Below are 26,253 nucleotides of genomic sequence, written 5' to 3'. Positions count from 1 at the left end.
TTAAAAATAGTCAAAATAAAAAAAAAACATATTGACAGATATTTTTGGATTACAAATAGTATATAATGTTTATCTATTAAAAATGTAATCCAGGCAGCATTATGGTTCTATTTTCTCATGCTATTTACTTGTACAAGAGCATGATATTTAGAAAACAGGGTTGCAAGAGTACAGTATGAGCCAACTTACTGAAACATGGACAGCTGATCACTGAGATACACACTCGTACACACTCATTTAACCAGGCACGATGACTAAGAGCAATGGGATTTTTCATGACAACTTGTGGCATCCTCATATCCAATAGGCAGGCTGTCTAGAGGATTCAATGTCCGTTTCCATCTGCACAAACAGATGTGCCTCATCTCCATTGTTGGGGTAGCTTCTTTGAAAACAGCTTCTCTAGGGAGTAATTGAGTTTGGTTAACTAAAGTCTACTCAAAAAAAGTAGCTCATTCTTCTTCTTTCGGCTGTTCCCGTTAGGGGCCGCCACAGCGAATCATCTGTTTTCACCTAACTCTACCCTTGGCATCCTCTACTCTCACCCCAGTTAACTTCATGTCCTCTTTTAGCACATCCATATATCTCCTCTTTGGCCTTTCTCTTGACCTCTTGCCTGGCAGCTCCATCTCCAACATCCTTCTACCAATATAACCACTATCCCTCCTCTGCACATGTCCAAACCATCTCAATCTGGCCTCTCTGACCTTGTCCCCAAAACAGCCGACCTGAGCTGTCCCTCTGATGTGCTCATTCCTAATCCTGTCCATCCTGGTCACTCCTAAAGAGAACCTTAACATCCTCATCTCTGCTACCTCCATCTCTGCCTCTTGTCTTTTCCTCACTGCTACAGTCTCTAACCCATACAGCATAGCTGGTCTCACTTCTGTCTTGTACACCTTTCCTTTGATTCTTGCTGCTACTCTTCTGTCACACAACACTCCTGACACCTTTCTCCACCCACTCCAACCTGCCTGCACTCACCTCTTCACCTCTTTCCTACACTCCCCATCACACTGGACTGTTGATCCCAAATACTTAAACTCCTGCACCTTCTTGACCTCAGCCCCCTGTAACCTCACTGTTCCACTTCCCTCCCTCTCGTTCATACACATGTATTCTGTCTTAGAAAAAGTAGCTCAAACTACTTTGCAAAAAATTATCAAATTGACAATGCCCATGCAATACAAAATTCTAATAAAATATCATTACAAAAAAATAACATGCCAGCAAAAATTACCACTTAGTTGAGTTTATTACCTGAGACCTGAGCATGTCCTAAATAAAACAATCCCATCAGGGCTGGTAAACAAACCTGGATTTTGTATGATCTGACTACAACTAAATCAGTAAAGAGAAAAACATTTAACTTGCAGCTTTTTAGACAGTTTGACTGAATTGAGCGCTGGTCTAAAAATGGGCCTGTTGTCTTGCTCACGTGTTCTGTAACATCTGACTTGTACAATGTTATCAATTAAGACAGTTTTCAACCTGCACATTTTTAGACTTTATGAACAGCTTCAACACTGGGCTAAATAATGGGCCTGTCTTTTTACTTGTCAGAGCAGAATCGCTTATTTATACCACACATGAGCTGTTTGTCAAAGGTCTTCCAGCTGGCTGTTCTGTTTGGCACTGAAACAGACCGTGTTCATGAAAAGATGCTCATGTGCAGCACTGTAAAACAAAAATCATTCTTGTCCTTTGATGGCCCAAAATTGTGGTTTCAACAGCTAACTACTGTACAACCCACAAAAAAGGCAAACAATTAATTTGACCACTTGAATCACTTTGCAAACATAAATTCACTTGAATTACCAGCAAGCTACTGCAAAATGTAGTTAAACTCAAGGGTATAGTTTTGCATATGGATGGTAGGGACATACCCCTACCAATATTTGAGCAAACCCCTGCGCATTATCTTTGGAGCAAAGTCATATCAGATCATTTCGATGTGCCTGACTGGGTGACAGAAAGGGGGTAATCTAAAGCTCATCTTATGTGCAAATGTCATATTTGCTCCCAAACACAGAGGCGGCGATAGCTGTCAGTTCGTGTGCTGACAACATATTATAGTGGCTGATTGAAGTAAAGCTGGAAATATATCTACAGTGAAATGTTACTAAAATACAAACTATGCCTCCTTTGCTTCATAGTAGTGCAGACAACAATGTAGACAAGACATTTTGGTAAAATACAAACACTATGTGCATGATTGTCTGTCTTTTTTTTATCTGCCTTGTACTTTTTGTCTGTGTACATGTGCAGGTGTACATGATATAAATTTGTGTAATTAGTTATATACGTATTCTGTGTAAATGAATGCTATATTTGAATGTGCTTGATCCATGTACTGTATGTGCACACATACAAGCTAACTGATTAACTGTTCTTAGAGCCAGTACGAGAGGGCCAACAGAGCTGCAGTGTCAGGAGCATAATTATACAAATTTGTTCACAGTTTGTAATTAGTGTGTGTGTGTGCATGCAAATATGCACCCAAGTGTTTGTGCAAATGCAAGTGTACTTATGTATGTGTATCTTTGTGTTCATACTTGTCATGTACACACACGTGTCTCCTAGTGAACTCTCCAGCTTCAAGTGGTCACGACACACAAAGGCAGCTGCCAGCTTGCAGGCTCAGGGACCAATGCATTATCTCAGAAATGACAGACACCTGTAACACACAACTCTGAGACTAACTGCACTGTGGGCTAGAAATATGAGACTGTGGTTCACTGCAAATTAACTGTCAAGAGGGGAAATTGTAGAAAATCATTTGTAACACAGGCTTCACTGTGATATTCCTATCAAAGAGGATCATCACTACAAATGGAGGAATGTGAGCCTGCCTTTAATTAGAAAGTTGCCAGTTGGAAAACTTTGATCTAAACTGCATCAGTTCATCTAGTAATCCCTTTCTCTGAACAGCTTTTATAAATTGCCCTTCAGCGAAACCTTGATCACTTACTGCTGACTAGACAATAGTGCGGTACGAAATGGATATGATTTGGTTCCTATAATGAAAGTATGTCATGACTGCAGCAAAACAGACATAAGACACATAATACACCAGTGACTGCTTTAATATTATTAATGTGATGGATTCAAACTGTATATAAAGATGGATGACGTGACCAGCCTCCAGAAATGATGCCACCACAAGTTAATCTGCCCCAGCTGGCTGGTTGCAGCATGGAGATTTTCATTTTGGCATCATTTTGAAATGATAACATGGACAAAGACAATGCAAAATAAGTGATTATTAAGCAACAACAAAAAAGTTGATTAACTTTTGAATACCCTTTAGACATAAGAAAAACTGGCCTTCACTGCTGAAATAACAAAACACAAATGAAACAGATTTGGTGGCATGCAGTATCCATTTGGCAAAGGTCCAGACCTGACTGAGGAATATATTCTAATCTGAGAGGTCAAAGACCCCAATCTACCCAGATGGTCTCTTTTAAGAAGAATCTAACTTGATAACAGAGTGCATACACTCACATAAATTGTCTACAACACACCTCGAGCACTTTCACATACACACACACCCTCCCTCCCTCTTTCTCTCTCCACTTCACACACAGAGCACCAGCAAAAACCAATTCAAGTATGTGTGTTTTTATCATAATTGAAGTTAATTCACCTTCACAGTTTTTAAATATATGCGTTTCCATAGTTGGAAGGTTAAGTTGGCGGGAAAAAAAGCCAGAGAGGAATGTTCTGGAGGGATATAACACTTGATCAAAGGCCATAGAGCAACTTTAATCAGTCAAATGCCTCCGAGTAAACTCTGCTGCCCTGAACAATTTGTTCAACCATTTTAAGACTTTTAATTGATGCACTACCATGTCGACAAACTACTACAGAAATGTTTTCCTCTATTTCCAAATGTCTCAAGTGGCTTTGCAGATTATCTGTCCCATCTTGACATCTCTTGAGATGCAGTAACTCTTTTCCTTTCTGATGCTGTGTCTCAGGGTCATTGCACTGGATGGCAGAGCTTACAAAATGTCAGAGGCAGTCAAGCTCTCCTGCAAGAACACAGTCCGCTCTTAAAGCTGCTGCCGGCCTCCTGTCCGTCACATCAGCGCAGTGTCAGGTTATTGACTCTGACGTTTAACCCATTCACCACATTTCACAGTGACAGATCAGAGGCCAGTGATATGATTGGCATTGATAGCGGACACCAGCTTCCTTGAGGTGAGGTGATTCTGCATTTCACTATCTGATGTTGGAAGGAATACTTCATTTCATGGTTGTTATGCATGTTTTATCTATTACAGTACATATAATACACCAACATGGAATTTTGAAAGCATATTGCTACAGTAATGCAACTCTCACAAAGACCATAAGTGAACAGGACCCACTGACTCCTTCATAGGATGAGAATTAATCTAAAATATTAAATAAATAGTTATGCTGAAGTTATGGAGTACCTGAAAATGTAATTAGCAAAGATATAAAGCATGGTTTGTACTGTACTTAATAAACTAAAACCTATAAAACTACTGTTAAATTGTGTTTAAAAAAAAACTAACAAACTTGCATGTAGACTCCTCTGGACTTTAGCCTAATCCTTCAATAGGCTCTGTCTAATTAATGGAAACTTCTTCTCGTTTCCATAATGCCCTTTCACTGAATCTCAATCACAGAACTTTTGATTTCACACACCTTCCACTGTCTCAAAATTGGAACCTATGTTTATTTGTGTACATGTATTAATTGTTGCAGCTGTGTGTATGAATTGATTGCATGTGTTTCTGTTCTGTTTGTTTTTTTCCGGTAACAACCCGCTGGAGAAAACCTTCAGGTGTTTGGATAGGTTTACACCTGTGCCCCAGTGATGGGAAAGACTCTATAATAGACTAAGTGACCCAAATAATGAGTGTTTAGTTGCAGACCAACAGAGAGTGAGCGAGAGAGCATCACTCTCTTTGTCACCGCTTTTGCCCTGTGCACAGTTTTGCAGGTGCATAGACACATTTGCCAAATGAAATGCTGTCTGTTTGCATACAATATGACAGTCAGCGAAAACTAGCAGTTCACACAGGCAGCAAACTGTGACACTGCCCCTGCTCAGAAAGCCACAATTCATGTTGCACCAGAGCAAGTGTGAGGACCTAACTGAGGAGGGAGAGGAAAAACAGAGAGAAAGGGAGAACACAGAGTGGCAGCAAGACAGACCACACAACCTACACTATCTCATCATTTGCAGTTTTGGGTGAACCTCTTACCTCTCTCTGTTGAACTTGAGGGAGTGAAGGATGGCTGGTCTCTTCTGCCTCAGGTTCCACAAGTGGACACTGTCATCAGCCAGAGCACTCACCAGCGCTCCCTGTCACAGCAGAACAGACTGTTAATCTCATATTCAGAGATTAAAATATCTTCAAACAAAGCACAGTGTCATCCTTGAAATGAAAGCACACTGCACATATTTCGAGACTGGACCTTTAATTATGTCTTTGAATGAGACAGGCATGAGTCAGACTTCATTCCCTGGACAGTCAGTCAGATTTTAAACCAGGCAGCTTTCTCCCAGGTAACGATGATGATTCATAAGATGTATATGAGCGTATGTGTGCATGTAGGAGGCACTGAAATCATCTCCATCGTGCTGAGGGCTTGTTTCAGCTCCTGAGTCACAGTAACACGCTGACATGCACACACAAAAACATGCACACACCCGACTAAGCTTTAAATACCGCATTTCTCATAAATATGAAGTATATCAAACTCTTATTTCATTTCATCTGAATCAGAAAGTGCTGTAGGTATTCAGTACTTTCCTGTCTGTCAGTCGACACTTGGCAAAATGCTTTCAGATTTTTACTGTGGCCTGTGGCAAAATATGACACATGGTCAGAACTGCCAATTTTATCTGAGCAACTGCTTAGTGAAGGCTGGATGAGATGTGGGTTGGCTTATATCTGTGATGTCTGTGATTTTAAAGGGAAAGATGCAAACAAGCTTTTAGCAGTTGTTCAAAAGAGACTGACAGGGCGTTTAAAATGTGACACTTCAGATCTCAGTAGATGACAAATTTGACAAAGTTCTTGCTCAGACAGACTGAAAGAACTAAGACATTCTGCATGTCCATCACTTGTACTGTGCCAATTTTCAATACTTGACAGTTTTAAATACTATGGTATAGTACTCAAAAAGTATTGAGGATTGTTACCCAGCCCTACTGGTGACAGGGAAATGTTCTCTCCATGTTAAAAAATGAAAACGGTGGAGGGAAGTTAAATAAAATCATTTTTTAAATCAATAACACTACTACCCACAGTTATCTGTCTTTGTGAGACAGACACATCAGGGGATTAACTGAGCAGTGTGAGTATTTTTTTTTTTAAACTTACCTCGTTGATGAGAAACTGTAGCTGAATGACGGCTGCTCCGCTTTCGTGCTGACAGTAACACTCTACACCAGGACGACCAAACCTGAAAAGTTCTCTGTCAAGGAACATGCAGTAATTCTAAAGTAATGTATCCCCAGAGCAATAGTCTGCTTTGCTTGTTACAGGTGGCCCATTGAGTACTACATATGCATTAGTTGTCATCTTTTTTCCAAATATGGTGCCAAGAACAAGCGCCTCAGTATTTGACAGCCTTTTGTTCTTCGGTAAGCCTGATTCTAAGGTCACGACACCTGGTTACCTGCTCAGAAGGAAAATGGAGTTTCCGCCGTGACATTTTTATGGTCTACTAACAGATCTGGAACCCATTCATCAACTGCAACAAGAAAATCTTCATGTTTCACGGGGATATGGCCTTTCTGATACCCCACAGGACTGTGAGTCACTTTCCTTTCTTTAAAATACTGTAATTATGCAACACTTTATTGTGTGCCCTACAGTTATTCACTACAGGGCTTAACTCGACCAGGAAGCATTTTGTTTAAGATAATATTGCCTTAGAATAAAGGCTATTAGGAGCCAATTACCAAACAGTATCCAGGTATCCATAATGATTTGGAAATCCTGAACCATGTAGAAACACAGAAACAGTAGCATGTTAGACAGAAGAGAGCACTTGCAAGTAAAAATGAAAACTGGCAGTGCTGCAGCAAAGGAAAATATAACGGCACTGAGGGGGAGAAAATGGAAGGAGGGGGAACTTAGATATTCAAATGTATAGAAAATGAATCAGCAGAGAAGAGGTGGATATTATGTGAGCAGATGAGAAAATAACAGCAGAGAGGGAGAGAGAGTGAAAGAGGACACAGAGATTGACAACTCTGATAAAAAAAATGCAGAGGAGAGAGAAAATTGACAGAAAGGGTTGGAAGGATGGAAAAAAAGAATGAGGAAAGCAGAATGGACTAAAAGACAATAACACACTTCTGAATGGGCAAGATTACTGTCGATACCAAGTCATTCTTCCCATAACTGTCAGACCTAAGGTGGGGGGGGGTTCATATGGGGGGGACAGAGAGATGTAACATCCCAGGGATGACACTGGGGTCACAAATTCACAAGTATGAATACCTAATCAGTGCTGTAAGTCACTCTGAAAGTGTTTTATTATTATGTTAAAGTCATGAATCTTGGGACAAAAATGTAAAATTCTGCCAGGCTTATGGTCCTCAGTCCAACGAGCTTTATCAGAACGAGCCGAGTCATAAAACATCATATTTCAGAGAACACATGCCAGCTCCCCTCGAATCAGACATCAGGAGTGGGACAGTGGGAGAGTGCCACCAAGTCAGTGATTATCAGTATGTATTCCTATAGGACACCTGCTGTCTTGTAGATCCCCTAGCAGGGGGAGTATTTAGCTTCTTCTAAAATGTACTGAAAGGATGGAGTCTGCAGTTCGCTGTTGTGGTTCCACATAGTAAAAACAGCAGTTAGTGTATGTCTGTTTCACAGCAGTGACCAAACCAGATGGGATGATGATGCTTGCACAGAAAAACCCAAGCTGACTAATTAAAAATGACAATGACAACTGTTAATCACTACGATCTGATCTGAAAAACAGAAGAAAAGAAAAAGGAAAGAACTTTGGAGAATTCTTTGAAAGCTAAAAGAAACTGTGAAGAAAGTGATAATAAAAATAAAAGCTAGAGGTGCATACAGTATTTTGTGTTTTCTTTTTCCTCTATATATATATATATATGCAGGTTAATCCTCAAATTTATCAACTTTGCAATGGTTTAAAATGCCCATACATGAAGTACTTATTAAATATATAATTTCTTTGTTTATGTTGACAGAGGTCAGTGGCAATCACAACACATGCAACCTCATCAAATGCCAAAGAGAAACCTTACAGGGGAAGTTCAACGTGGAACAATGCTGATGCTGTTTGGAAGATTTCTGACATGATTGTGTCCCTCTGGCTCCCGGTCCCAGGCTTTCATTTTGAAACCACTTCCTGTTGCAGTCTCACCTCAGTTACGGACTCCTTACCCTAATCAGAAACAATTGCTTACACCTGTTTTCACCCTTTATAGGCAGCTTCCCCCTGCTAGGAAGCTGCCAGATTGTTCTTGACTCCCATTCAGACTTTCCAGCGTTATTCTTGTTACTTGTGATTCCTGATTTGACCCTGGATTGCTTTGACCACCGAGTACTGCCTTGCCCTCCTGATTCTGATTGTGTTCTGTGTATTGACTTTTGGACTTCCCTCTCTGACCTTTCGTTTTTGGATCCCTTGGCTGTGTGAGCTTGCCGGCACTTACCCTGGACTGTTATCGACTTGGATTGTGTTTCTGGACTACTGCATTGTATGCTCTTAACTGTGATCAGTAAAGAGATAGCTAGCTACTCAATCTCGTCTGCTGTTTCCATTGAGTTCAGACAATATTGGCAGCTTTACACGCCAACCCTGACAGATTTCAGAAATAGCTTCTTACTGAAATAGAGTGACAGGTCACTATTGCAATAAACATTCAAAGTTTAGAGCATCATACACTGGAAGAAATTGAAAACAAAAAAGTACTATACTTTAAAACAAAGGCAAAAAAAAGGCACATTAGCATGCACCAAATCACTGACAGCCACTGGACCCAGAACTTGGAAAATGACAATGACATCCATGTAGGTCAAAATGTGTGAGAGAGGGACAGCAAGCATGATCATGCCTAAGGGCATGATGCTCCTTAAATGAGCATTTATTATGTGTTTCTTAGTCGTTTCCAAGCTCAAAAGAAGAAAAAAAATAATAATCACCTTTATTTGGCCAAGTATGTTACACACACAAGGAATTCGTTTCTGGTACAGAACGTAGGAAGCCATCTACGGCGTCAACTCACACAATGGCTCTAACCATCGGGTAGGCAACCTGGGGATTCAGTGTCTTGCCCAAGGACACTTCGACATGTGGACTGCAGGCACCGTTATTCGAACCTCCAACCCTCCAGTTGGGAGATGACTGCTCTACCCACTGAACCACAGTCGCTCCATGATGAGAAAGAAAATTTGGCCTGTCTTATTGCGGTTTACCAGAACCTTGCATTGTGGATTGTACTAGAAGGCAATCAGCAAGAGCTGGTCAAGGAAAACATTATTAGTAGTAAGTTACTGTAATAACCACTCCCTAAATTGAGGAAAAATGAGCTAAACTTGGACAGCAAAAGTGCAGCAGTGTTATTGTTACTAGCTCTTGTCAATGAAGGCAAAACTTCCTAAAATATTTTTCTCATGTCTGAGTTTTTCTGGGGCTGTCACAATTTATAATTTATAAGACCCAGATGCAGACTAGAGGCAAGGAGGCAGGGGTGAAGAGTTTAATAATAACAATAATAATAATAATAAATGCAACACAGAAATACTAGCAGTTGAGTTAAGTTGCTGAGATGGCAGGCACGCAACAGGGCCACTGGTAAGTGACAGGAATAAGCAGAGAGGGGAAACAACAGGACAGATAAGTGGTTGCAGGGCCTACAAACAAGCCAGTGTGGGAAGCAGGCTTCATCATGGCTAAAACAAATTGTCTTCAAATACGCAGGCTCAGCAAACAGTTCAGACAAGGGGCAGAAGAAAAACAGATGCAGGGAGAAACTCAAGTCCACAAGGCAAGCAGAAAACTTGAGACAGAAACAGTATCTGACCAGAAATCAGGAGGGAACAAACAAGCACAAACAAGGATGAATCCAGGGTCAGAGTCCAAGAAAGAAACAAGTCAACAACAGTCACAAAGAGGATGATCGCTTGAGAATCACAACAGACAGTCCTTCAACAACAGCCTGCCAGGGGATGAATGCTGGCTGCTGGCTTTAAAGCTGTCCAAGTGATTACGCAGACAAGAAGAAGGAATGTGTGAGTGGAACTGAGAAGAATGCTGGCTGCTGGCTTTAAAGCTGTGATTACGCAGACAAGAAGAAGAAATGTGTGAGTGGAACTGAGAGGAACAGGTAGTAAGAGCAGTGGCCTGTACCACAAGGCGAGATTAGTGGTTCAACAACTTTGCACTTACTGTAGCTCCGATTTTCTGGTACCGCAAAGATGGTTCAGTTTTAATAGGGCTAGATCACCATGGTAACCTATGCTGCACAGCTAACCAGCTCTGGAACAAGCTAACTTCAGAGAATCAGGTCATCAACAGCCTGATCACTGACCCATCAGATCATTGGGAACACAGTGATTATTCCTACAGGGTCCTGACAGTGACAATGTTATAAAAAATAAAGAGGATCAGATATTTTTATAAACTAGTCAAATCCTTTCACTGTTACTGGCTTTCCATTGGCCAGTTTCTAGCACACTAAGGGAGTCCACGGCCTACATGATGATCAACGCTGATCACATGAAGTGGAGATAAGACAAAGAGAGAGATCGTGACAGAGGCACTATAAGATCTCAACTCACAAAATCCATCTGTTTTTCTAATAACTCTGCTGATTTGCAACAGATCATTTAGAGTACATTCAGTACACAGTTTTTCATCTTTGCACAGAAAGTCGTTGAGCATCCTTCTTTATGTGTAACCTTGATTAACTGTGGACAATTTTTGGCAAAAATGTTCTCACAAACACAGATAGGAAGGCTTATCTCTGCAGTGGACTAATTTGAGTCAGGCTGACTATTGAAGTTAATTTACAGAAATGATATTAATCATCTGAATTTATAGATGTTTGTAAATGATAAGCTCAGAAGTGTTAAGGGCCGCTCCACACAATACCTATTTAAATGCCCTTTCTGTTGATTTCAGTAGCTGCTGATAATTCAATCTTTATCCATTGCATGAAAGCTTCTACATTTGTTTTTGTAAACCTCTGGCACTAGGTTGATGATTGCTACTGTTGTGACAAAATGTGTTTCCTAAAAAATTTCCTCTGGCAATGAGTCTTTGCCTCAATTTCACGCCATTGTGAGAAATAACATAATTTCAATTTCTGTGAGTTGTTTTTTATATTATTGTCCTTTGACATGGTAAAGGAGCATTTACAACCTACAGTATTTAAAGGTATTAAATAAATAAAAACACTAGACTAGTTCCTATGATCATGACCATACATTTCATGAGCATTGTACCAAATGGAAGGTGCAGTAGCCTAAGGTAAGATAAGATAATGGGATAACAGGAATAACTTGAATTTCTGCTTCATGCCTTCATGCCTCCTCCAACCAGTCAAATTCACAAGAATGGACAGACGTGAGGTCACTGACCTTGACCTTTGACCACCAAAATCTAAACAGTTCATCCTTGAGTTCAAGTGGACATACTGCATGTGCCTAATTTTAAGAAACTCCCTTAAGGTGTTCCTGAGATATTGCATTCACAAGAATGGGCCAAAAACATATAGTCTCCAGCCACGGCTGTTGCCAGGCACGGAGGTATAAGTGACACATGATATAAAAATAGCCAACATCATTGTCTTCTTAGCACTACAAATGCCAGCTAAATCAATTTAACCCTAAAAAACGGTGTACATGGTCTTTCCTGAATCCTAAGCTGACACTCATTAAGATTTCTGTCATATTTTTTTCCAGTATCTTAACAAACATAACCCAAAGTTATTTTGATGTACCTCCGTTTGATCCACATGGGACCAGCTCACTTGGATTTGTGTCACAGCTGCTAACAAGTGTATTCCTCATTCCACTTTAACCGAAGTCTCTGTCTTGGTTTGCAACCCTCTTAGCACATTGTACCAATGTAAATGTAAACAGACTGACCACGGGCAGCAATGGGAATGAGACAAGTACATTAGATATGTCTACATAAATAGATAGCTAGACAGACTGATAGGTATATAGGTATACAGATACTTTATTGATCCTGAGGGAAATTAAGTAGAGAAGAAGAGAGAAGATGACGAAGAGAGAAAGCAAAAAGTGGGTCAGCTTCATGTCTTGTCAAGTCCAGTGAAATTTTCCCAAGCTATTCTGGAAGTCAAAGTCAACTGATAATTCACTTTTATACTGCTCATCTTAGATTTAATTTTAATAAAGCCCCAGGCAACTTCTCTGACAAAGTAACGGTGAGTCACTGGGCATCTGGCAAAGCCAAGTTGTCATTGAGAGACTTGGCTGGGTACAATGGGAAGCAGACCACAGGATTTAGAAAACCATGCTATCCAAAAATAGAGCTGATCTTGTTAAGATTAATTGAATAGGGATGAGCCTGTGTTTCACATGAGAAGAGTTACCTTGCTGCTTGTCTGTCATGCCTTTGTATATTTGTATGTCTGTGAGTGGAATAAATAGAAAAATGAAGGAGAGGATGCAGCTTTAGACAAGAACAGAAAGCTCCAGATGGGTGAAAACAAGACAGACATCTTTTATCATGAGCCAGAGCAATGAAACAAAAGAGATATCACAGAGGAAGAGTCACAGAAAAAGAAGAAGGGAGAGAGGGGGATTAATGGGGGATAAAGAAGAGCCAGAGTAATGGAGAAGTATTGAGAGAAAGTACCAGAAAGAGCAAGCCTGGGGGCACTGAGTTGCTATGACGTTAGGCCTAAAGTGACGTCAAAGCGAGCCACTTACAGTACACATCACCCCGCCAGAAGGGAGGCGGGGCCGTGGGGCACAGACTGCTGTGCAATAGACCCAGACACAGAAATGAGGTGATGAAAACAGAAGGACTGTAGTGCTGTGAAAGATATTAAAGGCAGAAAGGGAGAGAAATAATAAGGAGGGTAGAAACAAGACAGGGAAAAATGCCTTCACAACAATAATTCAGAGAAACAGTAACAACAGCCTAAAGGAGGAGCAAACTTACAAAGACCAAGGACTTGACTCCGTGTCTTATCCACACATTACTCTGCCCCCATTTGAAGATGATATCCTACAAATCATCTACAAAATGCTACAGTACACCTCAACCTCAACCTGCCTGAGTGCTCCCCTGTCACCCATCTCCTGAACTCCCTCTGGCTGCCTGTGGCTGTTTTTGTCAGATTGAAAGGCCACTGAGGGAACTGCATTTCCATTTCTTTGTGCTATAACCCAGCTCTGCACCATGGCGGGATCATCATGTACTGTAGAGAGAAAGCAGGACTGGGCACTGAGTCCCCATAGATTCCCATGTTAAAATGCTCAACTTTTACAGCCTGGCACAAAAAATGGTTTTGATCTCTGTAGCTAATTTCTCCTCCCATGACAACGATACAATACGGGGTGCTAGATTTTTATACAACTCGCCCTTTTATATTGAGGCTACAATTACGCATTAATTAAGGGCGTGACCTTTTTGAGTGACAGGCGGGAGGGTCTTGCCATAGGTGGCTAGATGCCAGCTGTCTAGCAAGCTCCACCTCTTTGACCATTTTTGCATTAGCCGCAGCATGTGCCGTGAAGCTCGCCCTGTATGGTGACAGCCAGACTTGAGCTTCAAAGCTACTCTTCAGAAAACCAATGGGTGATGTCACAGTGGGTCTGTCCATCTTTTATATACAGTCAATGGTTAGCAACAGCAGGAACAATGACTAACATCCCACTACGGTGCAGGTGTACACTGCAACCTAAAATAGCTCTCTGGGCACAGGTATTCAGAGCTTTATAAATTTAAACTTACTAGCACCAAAGAGGCCTCGTGACTTGTCTGTGTGGATTTATTCTCCTTTCCCCTCCCTCTGCCAGAGCATTCAGGTAGTACATCAGTGACAGAGCGAGTGCGAGGAAGCCATCAGAGTCGTGCTCCCTCACAAACATCAAAGTCACACGTCACTCGTGAAACTCGCAAGCACCGATAAAGCGACAGAACACACAACAAAGACAAAATCTGGAGTTGAGCAAACTGGTGATTCATTTGTTTAACACAGTCCCTGTATAAATAATCTCCCCTGACACATTTGATTTATTATGCAGGCAAACAATTAAACTGCGATGGGGCGCGCTGAGTATTTGTCGCTGCCTCAGCTTTCACAGCTCTCTCCTCGGAAAACATTACAATGCACACACACACACACACACACACACACACACACACACACACATCTATTACAGCCCTTGTCCCTAAGATTTATCTAGATGACATTCTTGACAACAGCCATTTGCAAAGGTGCACAGTTCAATCTTGTGGTAATGCACATTTACATAAAAAACAAGGCATGTTTTGAGAGTTTGCTGGTAGACATCTGATTAGAGCGAAAAGATGATACAAAATGATGACTCCTCTGAGGGGTAATGCTATGTACAGGGCAAGATCAAAATATTAGAATCACAGATTATATTCACCTTGAATATTTTCTTGGACTAGAGTGTCAAAAAAAAAAAATTAAACAGAACTAAACTAGCCATCATTATAGCCTCCCCAGGCATAACCGGCTGTGTGGCCAGTTGTACTAGAATCACTGCTCTATTAAGAAATCCTGTCTTATGAATTAGCCTGGGCCTGAGCCAGCACAGGTGAGGCAGGCACAGTAATGATGCACAGTAAAAAATATAAGCTCCCCATGCTGTAATAATAATGTGGATTGTTGGTTCCTGGAGCATGGCCAGCTCTGCCCAGTAGTAGGGTGTTAATAACCCAGGACATTGTCTAATTTTAGCAGGACAACTCAGCACTGAGCTATTGCATGGCCAGTCCCAGGCAAGTACCTGAGAAGCAGTGAGGTCGACGGAGGTGGAAAGAACTGAATAAACGTGAGAAAAGAAGTATGGAAATTCACTGGCTGTAGGGATCGAAGGCAGGGAAGAGGAAGGGAGGGCAGGAGCACTGAAAAAGTGAGAATGAGATAGAAGGGATTGGGGGAGAGTGAAGGGGTAAACTGTGAGGGACCAAATGTTGGGTCAGCAGAACAGTTTGTGGCCAAACCCTCTTGCAAAAGCATGTATTGCATATGAGCAAAAAAAGGTTAGTCGACACAAAATCAAAAGATACAGGGCGAGGAAAAAGAGGTAGCAGAGTGAATGAACTGACTACAGAAGGAGAAAAAAAATGCATGGATCAAAAAGAGAAATACAAGAACATACAGTTTGTACCTGGACAATTTTATACACTTAATATCTTGGATAGGACAGATGTGATTTTAGCTACACTACTGGCAAAATGTTTAATGACCTTAACATGAGAGTGGCAGACAACTGTTGTGGCAGCAGTGCAAAGCCAGTTAAAGGATTATGTTCCAACAGGTGATTATGCTAAACATAACAGGGAGGCACAACAATGTCTTTGCAAGTGACAAGTGGCTACAGCTTCTGCTGAAAAAGTGACTTTAGTATTACTGAAAACTGATGGTGAATACAAGGATTATCTTATCCATTTACTGTATGTCTGGTGCATTATTTAATGCCAAACTGAGGTGTGGGTTTGGGTGATTACCATCCCCCTGGTTTTGTGTGCTTTGTTCAGTGTTATGTGTGTATGGTATCTCACACAGCAGACATAATCAGCTGGGTACATGATGTATTAAACATGAATCCTGGCCTGTGGACAAGTACAAGGATGCCCGCTCTGTCTGCTGCTGCTAACACACTTGAGCTCTGAACCCCACTTGGCCAATTACAGTCTGAACTCTGCTAAATGCAGACGTTCTCAACTCGCTCTGCACTCGACATCAAATCTGTCCTCTGTGATTTCCAACTTTGCTGTAGTTTCAAGCTCTACAACACCCGGTGACTCTTACAGCTATGAGTATGAGTCTGTGTGTGAGTAACATTCAGAATGAAGAGCAGAGAACTTGGCAACACAACCAGACACATTAGGGCTGTGCTGGAAACCAGAGCTGATATCATCTATCATGCAGCAAAGGGAAGTCAGTTGGTTCAGTCTGTTGCCTCTAGGGCCGCATGTCCTCTTGTCGGCCTCAGATTAAATCCCACCTGAAATGCTTCTCCTGCTTTCTGCCATTCTCTGCTTTCAAATATTAATCATCCATCATCTGTCATTAATAAGACGCAAGATGCCCTTGAGCCCCGTGTACTGTAGAGTTTTGACTGATGTTAAAACTCAGCTGGGAAGTTAAACAAGGTTCTGTAACTGCTATGAGCAATCAAGTATTTCCTGCGTCCAGCTTTTAGTGCATAATTTGTTGACCACTCAGGGGCAGCAGAAATAAACAGATTTCAAACATACTTATAGCAGATCTAAAGGAAAAATAAGCATTCATTTGGAGTCCTGTTTCTGGCCCCTTTACAACTGCAAGCCCAAACTTAACTCTTCTTTTAGTTTAGTTTAGTTTAGCTCTCCTACAACTGATAAATACTGCACTATGTTCACCGGCTAGTTTCATAGAGAGGCACTTTAAAGCTTCTTTGAGAAGAACCCGGTGCTGCTTTAAACAACACAGATGAAAGCAGTGAAAGTGGATCGAAACAGTCAAGTTGCAACTGTGCCATCAAATCAAAGAGCTCGAAGCTAAAATGCTTTATAAAGAACTGCAGAGGGTTGTATTTTGTATAAAAACTAGAATTATTATTTCATGTTTGTATGCCTCCGCCAACCAGTCAAATTCAAGGTTATGGGACAGAAGTGAGGTCACTGACATTGACCTTTAACAACCAAAATCTAATCAGTTGTGCCAAATTTGAAGAAATTCCCTCAAGGCATTCATGAGATTTCGCCAGCCCAAAGGAATAATAATTTAAAAATAACTTAATATCCCATTATAGAACTGTTCTTAAGAAGACTAAACAGGTTCCTTGAGCAAAGGATTAGTAATGGTACCTGGATACATTTTAAACCTCATTCAGTACTGACAATTATACTATTTATATAACTATTCAATGTATTGCACTCTGGTTTACAAAGCCTCTTTAATCACTATAACTCAAGGTGCCTCATCAATAAATCAACTATGAGAATCTTAACACTAAATTGGGAAGGTATTCATTTGAATGAAAATAAAAGGCTTCTACATTCATTTTTATATCGCCAAGGCTGTTCATCTGACTATATACTACGGTTTTATTTAACAAGCAAAACCTATGATATGCCTGTAAATGAAGCATGAACCAAGTCACCACCAGGCCTTCAAAGGGATACATGCGATTCCTCTGCACACATAGCTCCTTGCTCTATCTCGCCCCACACATCTATCCCACTGTTGTCTTTGAATTGCACATATTGAACATGCTCGCTATGAAAACAGTGTTCAGTCCATAAACACACTATCAGATAGTCCAAACAACGGAGTATCTAATGCCAGCTGGGTCACAGAGAGAGCAGTTAGAAAACTATCCTTGACATCAGATCAATTTCACCATGTAAACATATTGTGCTCATTATTGGAAATAGTGGATGGGGAACATGAGGAGACATTTAAAGGAAGGCTCCAGATTAAATGCTTGCAATACATATATATACTGTATATATGAACGTACAGATTTTCTGTCTCGCAAGGCTCTCATCAGTTACAACCAATTAGGATCAATGTCTGCCTCACACAACTGAGAGCTTTAAGGGCCAATAGAAAAAACAATAAGACGTAAGGGGGGGAGGAAGGAGAGAATACAAGTATAATGATTTCAAAGACAAAACCCAAGTGGGCATTTAAAATGACAAAAGAGGAGAATGGTTTAAGAAGAAACACGGCTTGGCTACATTCTGAGAGAACAGAGACAGAAAGAAAAGAAAAGTGAGATGTAGAGGAACAAGAAGTTTGTGACTGAGTTTCCTCCTGTTTATGAATAATGGATGTGGCGAATTGGAGCCAGAATATACATTTAGATGGCTTTACGTATCACCCTCTCAAGGTGGCAGGGAGGAAAATGTTTTATTTGAATATGAATGCCAATTTAACCTTTAACACACTGAGACTGTGTGTCTCTGTTTTAATACAAGGCAATGAAATGCATGCACACTTTTTTAAAATCAAACACTCCCATTAATCTCATTAGAACAGGTACTGTACTGTACATACGTGTGTATTTGCTTAAACAATGGGAAACTGGAGCATGATGACTGTACTATCATTTACAGAGCTGAAAACATTTCCCAAACAAAACAGCTAAAATAAAAAAAGAGCTCAAAAAGCCAAGAACAGCCACCACTTTTTACAGCCTCTGAGGTGATCTCTGCTCTGTTCACACTACTCCACTAGCTTCTTGCACCACACATACAGTAACAAAGTGAAGACCATCAAAAAAACTGCCCTCACATTTTTCATACACAAAAATCATTGTTGGTTTTAGCCTCTGAATGGAATGCTTTCCAAAAATCACCCGCCTTATCCATTAAGCTTGTTCCTGGAGCCATCCTCAACATATTCCCAGCACCATCCCAAAGCAATCAAAGAGTTGCCAAATGTGTGTGCGCTCTCTTGTTCTCTCCTCCCTCCTCTCTCTGCAAACACACATGCGCCCTCTGGCACCGATATCAAACAAATCTTTTCAAAGGTAAGACCACAGAAGATTAGCCGCTGCTGGCCTCTAAATATGCTTCAACGTGCCAACCAATGCTGCTTTCAAGGACAGGTAGCTATAAGCAGCCAGGGCAGCAGGTGCCAAAGTATCAGTCCTGGTAGTCTAATGGTTAATACCACATAACCACAAAGCCCTGTATTCACACCCATCCCTCTCCACCCACATTTACTGTCTATATCTATCAAATAAAAGCATAAATGACAAAGATCTTTTAAAAAAAATACTGTATTCCCAGTTGTGCACTTGGCTGTGTACTCATACCTCAAAAACTGGTGTATGTCAACTATTAAAAGGTCAAGCAGTGTAAGAAGTAAGGGCATCTTTCTTGAACTGGCCAGGACACAAGCTTCTATGTTACTCAAAGACAAACACAAATAGTCGGATGAAGTGTTGGTATAGTAACAGAGGTCAAATGAAAGGTAAGCTCAAGACAGACTCACCCTAAAGAGGAAAACATGCTACAGTCAGAAAAAAACATACCGGAAATATGTATGCATACTCTTAATGAAATGAAATAAAATAAAATAAACATCATCATCACACTGGCACTGTGGGGCCATGACTCAGGAGGTAGAGCAGGTTGTCTCCTAAGTGGAAAGCTGGCGGTTCGATTCCCGGCTTTTCCGGTCCATATGCGGAAGTGTCCCTGAGCAAGACACTAAACCCCAAGTAGCTCCCGATGATGCCGCCAGTTTGTGAATGTTGGGAGGATGAATGGGAAAATAGTGTGAAAGCACCTTGAGCGTGCTGCAATGCATAGAAAAGTACTATACAAGTATTAGAGCATTTACCTCTGATGCTGGCATGTATAGATGTGTTCAGACTCCCTACTGGTTTGATTTAAAAAATAATTGTCACTTCGCAAATAGCGCACTGAGGAAGGACATCTTGCCAAAAGTGTCATGCAACATATAAAATATGAATCAGAGTGCCGTCTTTGGCTCTTTGATTAATGCAAGATGAAAGGCCAAGTATCCTGAACAGGAGGTTGCCAGCAAACCAACACACACAAGAAATAGAAGCACTGCATTTTATGTCTACCCTGATCTTTGACACACACATATTGTCCATACTGACGGAAGCAGGAAGATGCCCTTCAACTTGAGGATAAAGTTTTAAGGTTGCCTGTGTTAGTAACCATCTGCTCAAGAAGTCGAATCCTTAACTGTTTCATGCCTTTGAAATGTATGCAGGTTTCAGAGAAAGTGCAAGAGAGTATACAAAATGAAATGAAAAGTAAATGAAATATATTTGTGATAAGCAAATTAAATGAAGTATGATGTAGATCAGAGAATACACCGTCTCTAGTGCAATAATCTACCTACTGTCTAATTTAAAAATGCAGAAGTGACCCCAAAAAAACCTGACAACAAATGTAAAGAGCAAATTGTAAAAAGTGTTCTGACATCATACAAATGATTTGTTATTGTTAAAGCCACAAAAAAATGGGGATTAAATGTAACATTAAAGCATGGAGCTCGATGAAGGCTTAGGGGGTCATTAGGAGTAAAAGGTTTTCTTCCTTTTGGAACATAAAGCTCAAATGATACTTTTCATATCTACATAGCTGTGGGTCTGTGTGCCCCCCATGCAGACAGGGGTATAGTATTTTGCAGAGACATCTGCATGTAATGCAACATTTAATACTGTGCCAACTATAGCCTAGTCTCTTCATATTATTTACTTCATAGTACAAATAGACTTTTGGAATTCACCCTTTGATGACCATCTACAGCAAATGTCATGAAAACAGCCTGCCTGTTTCTGAAGTACCTTGTCTAGGACCGAAGTGTTACTCAAGGAGAATTCACTTCATCAAAAAACAGTACTTTGATGACTCAAACTTCCATCTGTACTATACAAAAAGTACAGCCATGACATGCGCACAAATACCACAGTACATGTTTATTTCTGTAATGCAAGGGATTACAACACATAGGTTAAGAAAAAAAGAGACAATGGGGAACTGACAGACACTCATAATCACACACACCATATACTGTAAAGACCTTCAGGGGGAAGGGTCTAGAGTGAGTACATAGTGCAACGTAGGCAATTACATACTGTAAGTCAAGAGGATTGTCCCTGTTTGTGAGTGCATGTGTTTAAAGATGCGTCATGCAGTGTGGAGGGCACACAGGCCAGAATGTGCATTAAAGGAGTAAGAGCATGACAAAGAAAGTGTCTCCCTCACTCAGCTGCTAATCCCTTCTGTACCATGTCCATCATTATCTCCATCACCTCTCTGCCTGATCTCGCACTCTCTTCTTATTTTCCCTTATTCCATTGCTCTTCCAGGAGTTAACCCAATCATGACAGGTCAACAAACAGATGCATACGCACTGCAGTTTGTCTATATACAGATTGATTTACAGCACCCATCTGTCTCGTCCTCCCTTTCCACACATTATCAATCCCATAATCCCCTAATAGCGCAAAAGACATTTCCGTGGTAGCAGTTTTATTTCTCAATCCCTGTCCTAAATGAGAGCAGGAGGGACAAGTCAGGTCAAATGCATTTCATAAGGATTATTTAAAACTCAATAATTAAAGTGCTACACAAAGCGATCAAAGAACAAGCCAGACGATTTTTCAGTGGTGATTACTACAGCATCTCCAAAAAACGACACTTTAAACAGATTTTTGTTGCTGGATTGCACAATACAGTAAGCTTCCCAATTTTATTTCAGAGCCACTAGTGAGACTATGTTCTTATGATGCATATATTTAAAAGCATTATCATCAAATAAATGCCTGTATTTAATTTTATTAAAATGATAGGTTGAAATTACATAAAATTAAATTGGCATATGACTGAAATACACACTGAGTTGAGGCAACTGCAGTAACTGCAATTACTAGTATAGAGCTTACTGATGCATATAATTTAAGTACAATTTTCTGCTGTTTCACCACTTCTCATTGTTTGTAGAGTTGCATCATATAGTTAATATTCACTTAGAGAAGACATTCTGCTCTTGGCCTTAAATAATTAACTTCTGTTGCACCGTGCTGCAATAAAATAGGCAATGTCTAAGTCTGTGCCAGTCACATCTATAATCACATGACAGTTGATCTGCTTTTGACCCTCTAGTGACACTGCACTTCAAAATGGGAGCAGTTATACAAAAATACTGCTTTCCAGTTTGTCTAATCTATTTGACCTCTGCATTAAGAGAAACAATAAGGAACAAAAGATCCCACTATGTAGTGGCTAACGCTGTATTAGCCTGGATTCATTAAAGCTGCAATACATATTTTTGACACTGGGCATATAATGTAAACACCTGTTTACATGAATTTGTTTTCCCAAAGCATTACAATCATTTTGCAGAGATGCTGCAGCTGTGGACGCATCCTCTGGGAGTCTGAGCCCCACAGGTCTTTTTCAAAATGATTCAGGGAAAGTGTCTGAGGCCCAAAGCTGTCACATCACATTAGTGTCTAAATCACTGTTGGCAAACAAAAATGATGTATAAAGACAAATGGAAACAGACGTTCACGTACAAATGTACACATATGCTGACAGAGGTGTAGACACGCACAAACACACATACACAAAAAAAAAAAACTGCACACAGCTGCTTCTTACACTCAAGCTATCTCATCCACACGCGATGTACAAACATCATTAAACTCTTGCAAAGAACACACATGCAGGTACACACACACAAACACTAATACAGTAGGTGTACACATGCAGAACACAACCTGCTACATTGGTCTTATCCATTAAAAATGCATGGCACTGCAGCAACAGTTTCTAAAAATGAGCACAAAGGCCAGCTGCTGATCGCTACACTGAGAGCTGCCTACTGAGAGCGGAATGAAATGTAAAATTGCTCCCACAGTGTAATTTTATTAGCAGACAATAAAAAAAAAAAAAAACTCTTACTCTCTCTTATTTCTAACATACAGTACAGTCAATTACTGTACATTAAACACAGTTCTTGTTTATTGTCTGTGACTTCACCATCAGAGAAAGGGTTAATAGCAGGTGCTATCTCTTAAAACCTAATATTATGAGGTTTGCGTCAGTGCCAACGAGGGTTAATGCGCTCACTGTTGTCATTCCTCATTGTGTTATCAGCAATCATCGGCACCCTCGTCTAATGTGAAAGCAAATGTGCTGCCAAGCACAAGACAGGAAGAGAAATCAAGGCGATAGACCCCAATCGAGGCTTAATGGGGGCCTAGTGGCACAGCTAGCTGAGACCTCTCACACTGCCTGTTCATCATTCACTCCCACTGGTGTCTGGGAGATGGCAAGGGCTTCTGGCATATCAAACAAATTAGCTGCTTCATCATTGGAATGAAAGCGGTGATGCACAAGCTGCAAGGTTGTCCTTTCCTTTACAGGCTGTTTTTGTTATGCATCAAAGAAGTAAACTGCATAGAGAAAAGATGCTCTGTGGACAGTTTGGTGGAGACAGTGGGATCTGCAGTGTTCTGTGTGCTGGGTGAGAAATGGTGGGCATTTCTCACCTCCTAGAGGTCTGGCATTTCATCTTGCTCAGACAGTGGGCAAACAACCAATGTGTGGTGGCTTCTGCTTGGACAGCTGTCTGATTACAGTTGGGTCAGGAGACAGGGTCTACGTTGCCCAAGCAATCTCTGCAAACGCCACCCACACAGCACCACTGGTCTGAGTTGCAAAGCTGAATGACTGTGACCACTCTGGCTGCACTCCATATGCAGACACTCCTACAGTACACTTTATCTAATTTCTCTTCCTCCTCTTCACTTTTCTAAACTTAGGTGCAACTTCGTCAGTCTGCAGTTATTTCATTTTTCCACTCTTCCTGTTGCTCTTCCTCCTGTCTCTGATAGCTGCATGGATTCAGGCCTGGTTGCATTGCACTGAATGACAAATCAAGGTCACATATGCAGAAGTTTTAGGTGTTTGTATGTTTACAGCTTTGCACCATGTTGATGCTAATATAGAAGTCACAGTATACATCCCTCCTGCTGTGTCCACCAACTACCACTCTAAATGACGCTAAAGCAAATAGACAATATACTGTAGTGCTTTGTCTCTTGACAAACAAGTGGTGTCCCCATCTTATCATTTCCATACTGTCTCCCCTCCATAGGACTCCTGAAGTCTTGAGATTTCCATCTCAACCCTTTTCACATCACAACATAATCCACAATCTGCTTCAATCATATGAAAAAGCACAAACAGCTCCTCAGCCAATCACACACAGACACATACTGGATGAACAGACTCGTATGGACTTAAATAGAGGCCTTTTTCACACACACCGACAAGCTGAGAGGTGAGGAGGGGGTAAGGGTTGTGCACATGTCAGCCATGTGGCAGGGCATTAAAGTCTGAGTCATCACATCATGCGACAGACATGTGCATCTTCCCTGCAGGCACTCAGCATTACTGCATAATAAAGGGCAACCTACAGAGGAGCAACAGGGGGATAAATACCATCGCAGTTACCAGCAGCGCGGAGGAAGGCAAACGTCAAGATTTGCGTAATTCTTATTGACAGGCAAAGATTGCGCCAAGTGCCAGGCAGAATCACAGCCTCAGTTGGCTGAAGTTAGTCTGGTACATTGGCTTCAGTCGAGCAAAGTCCATTACAAAATGCCATCTATTTAGGCTGGCAGCATGGAGGCTTAAATCACTGAGCAGATATCTCTCTTGAGGTGAAGAAAATTTCCAACATTTGATGATGCCACAGAGCAGGCGCCGTCAGTCAAGAAAGACAAAATATATGACAGATCTCAAATGGAAGCTGTGATCAAACTGATTTCAGGTGCATTGACACCAAAAGCGATTATGTGTGGGCTCAGCTCAGTCCTCAACAGCCACTGTGGTTGGAGCTGCTTCAAGCATCATGATGTATCAGTTTATTTATTGACAGATCAAAGATGATCTCATGAAATCAAATTATATAACAACTTAATCTCATGAATCATTGTTTCCTCCACAAGTGCAGCTGGGTGAATTTAAAATTCACATAGTTTAAACCTGCTATAATTAATCGTTTGCTTCCACTGCCCACTAGTGGCCAAACTGGAAAAACACCACAAGCCTACAGTACAGTATTATCACCTTGTAAGTGAATATACCGACAAGTTAGTGAGCTTCCTTACATATCTAGTGGATAAGGAGCAATATTAGAAATTGAAGTACTGTTTGGGTCAACTTTATAAGTCCAAGATTCACCATCGTTTTATCTCTGTTTTGTTCTCCTCCAATTCCTGAAATATCCATTTTTTTAGCTGCTGGAAATAAACTATGTTCACAGACCTGTGGTTAGCATTATCTGTTGTCTATCCTATAATGCTGGACAAGCAGGGCAATGTTGGTTTTTAGAGCTTTTTGCAGTCCACATTAAATAGAGCAATGTGAGTGATCAGAACAGTGAAATTGTGGACCTGGAAACTCAAACCATGAGTATAAAGGACCACAGAGCTGAGAGGAAATTATACAAAGTCAGCTGCCAATTCCCTGGGGCTTCTGTCACTACAGGTCACTGCTGTAAAAGTACTCATGTGATCCATTATTAATCTTGTGAAGTTGTTGACCTCTAGTAGAGATATGGAGCTGATTTATAAGCAGGTCACTGCTTTTTGTATTGTTCCCAGCTTGAGGACACTCATGTGCAGGGGGGTGACCAATGATTTTACAGTATTCCACTGACAAACATACCAGGGCACCAGCAGAGAGAAGGCAGAAGAAGAAGACTGCTTGGTAGCAAACGTGGCTGCAAACCACACAATTTCAAACCTTTGAGAAAATGTAACTTTGTAAATGTTTTATGAGGAAGAACATGCTTTATGTATGTTTACAAGAAAACAACAAGCACCTAAAATATTGATCATAGTAGCTTAAAAAACAAGTCTTTCATTCATTAAAATCAGTCATGGACAATTCTACCAACAGTATAAATGTTGATTATGTTTGGAAATTTTAACAAAATTGTAAAATGGTCTCAATCCCATGTGATGACATCAAACCAAAGATCAATTCTAGGTAGTGTCATCCAGAGCCCTGGCAACACTGAGGGGTTAAAAAGTGCAGCAGGTCGCATGACTTGTGTAGCTTGAAACAGTTCCAAACAGCTGATCGACATCCATTGTTTTGTGTATGGAACATGTGGCAGTCCTAATGAACTAGTCTGGTAAAGAACTAGACCTCCTGACAACATCCACTGCCCTATTCCACTTTTGTTAATTTTTCTAATGTACAGTGGGTACGGAAAGTATTCAGACCCCCTTAAATTTTTCACTCTTTGTTATATTGCAGCCATATGCTAAAATCATTTAAGTTCATATTTTTTCCTCATTAATGTACACACAGCACCCCATATTGACAGAAAAACAGAATTTTTGACATTTTTGCAGATTTATTAAAAAAGAAAAACTGAAATATCACATGGTCATAAGTATTCAGACCCTTTGCTGTGACACTCATATATTTAACTTAGGTGCTGTCCATTTCTTCTGATCATCCCTGAGATGGTTCTAC

The 26,253-nt window shown here is 40.7% G+C and overlaps 1 protein-coding gene across 1 annotated transcript in view; it reads right to left on the bottom strand.

Annotated features, from left to right (window-relative positions):
• The window catches only part of stxbp5a (syntaxin binding protein 5a (tomosyn)), an 80,866-nt gene that overhangs the window by 40,655 nt on the left and 13,958 nt on the right, over nucleotides 1-26,253 (bottom strand). The window contains 2 exon segments of the mRNA XM_020588120.1: nucleotides 5,244-5,344; nucleotides 6,369-6,450. Coding sequence (XP_020443776.1) covers nucleotides 5,244-5,344; nucleotides 6,369-6,450 — 183 coding nt within the window.

This window comes from Monopterus albus, unplaced genomic scaffold (genome assembly GCF_001952655.1).
Source record: "Monopterus albus unplaced genomic scaffold, M_albus_1.0 scaffold9.1, whole genome shotgun sequence".
Lineage (NCBI taxonomy): Eukaryota > Metazoa > Chordata > Actinopteri > Synbranchiformes > Synbranchidae > Monopterus > Monopterus albus.
This window is presented reverse-complemented; position numbering and strand designations above follow the sequence as displayed.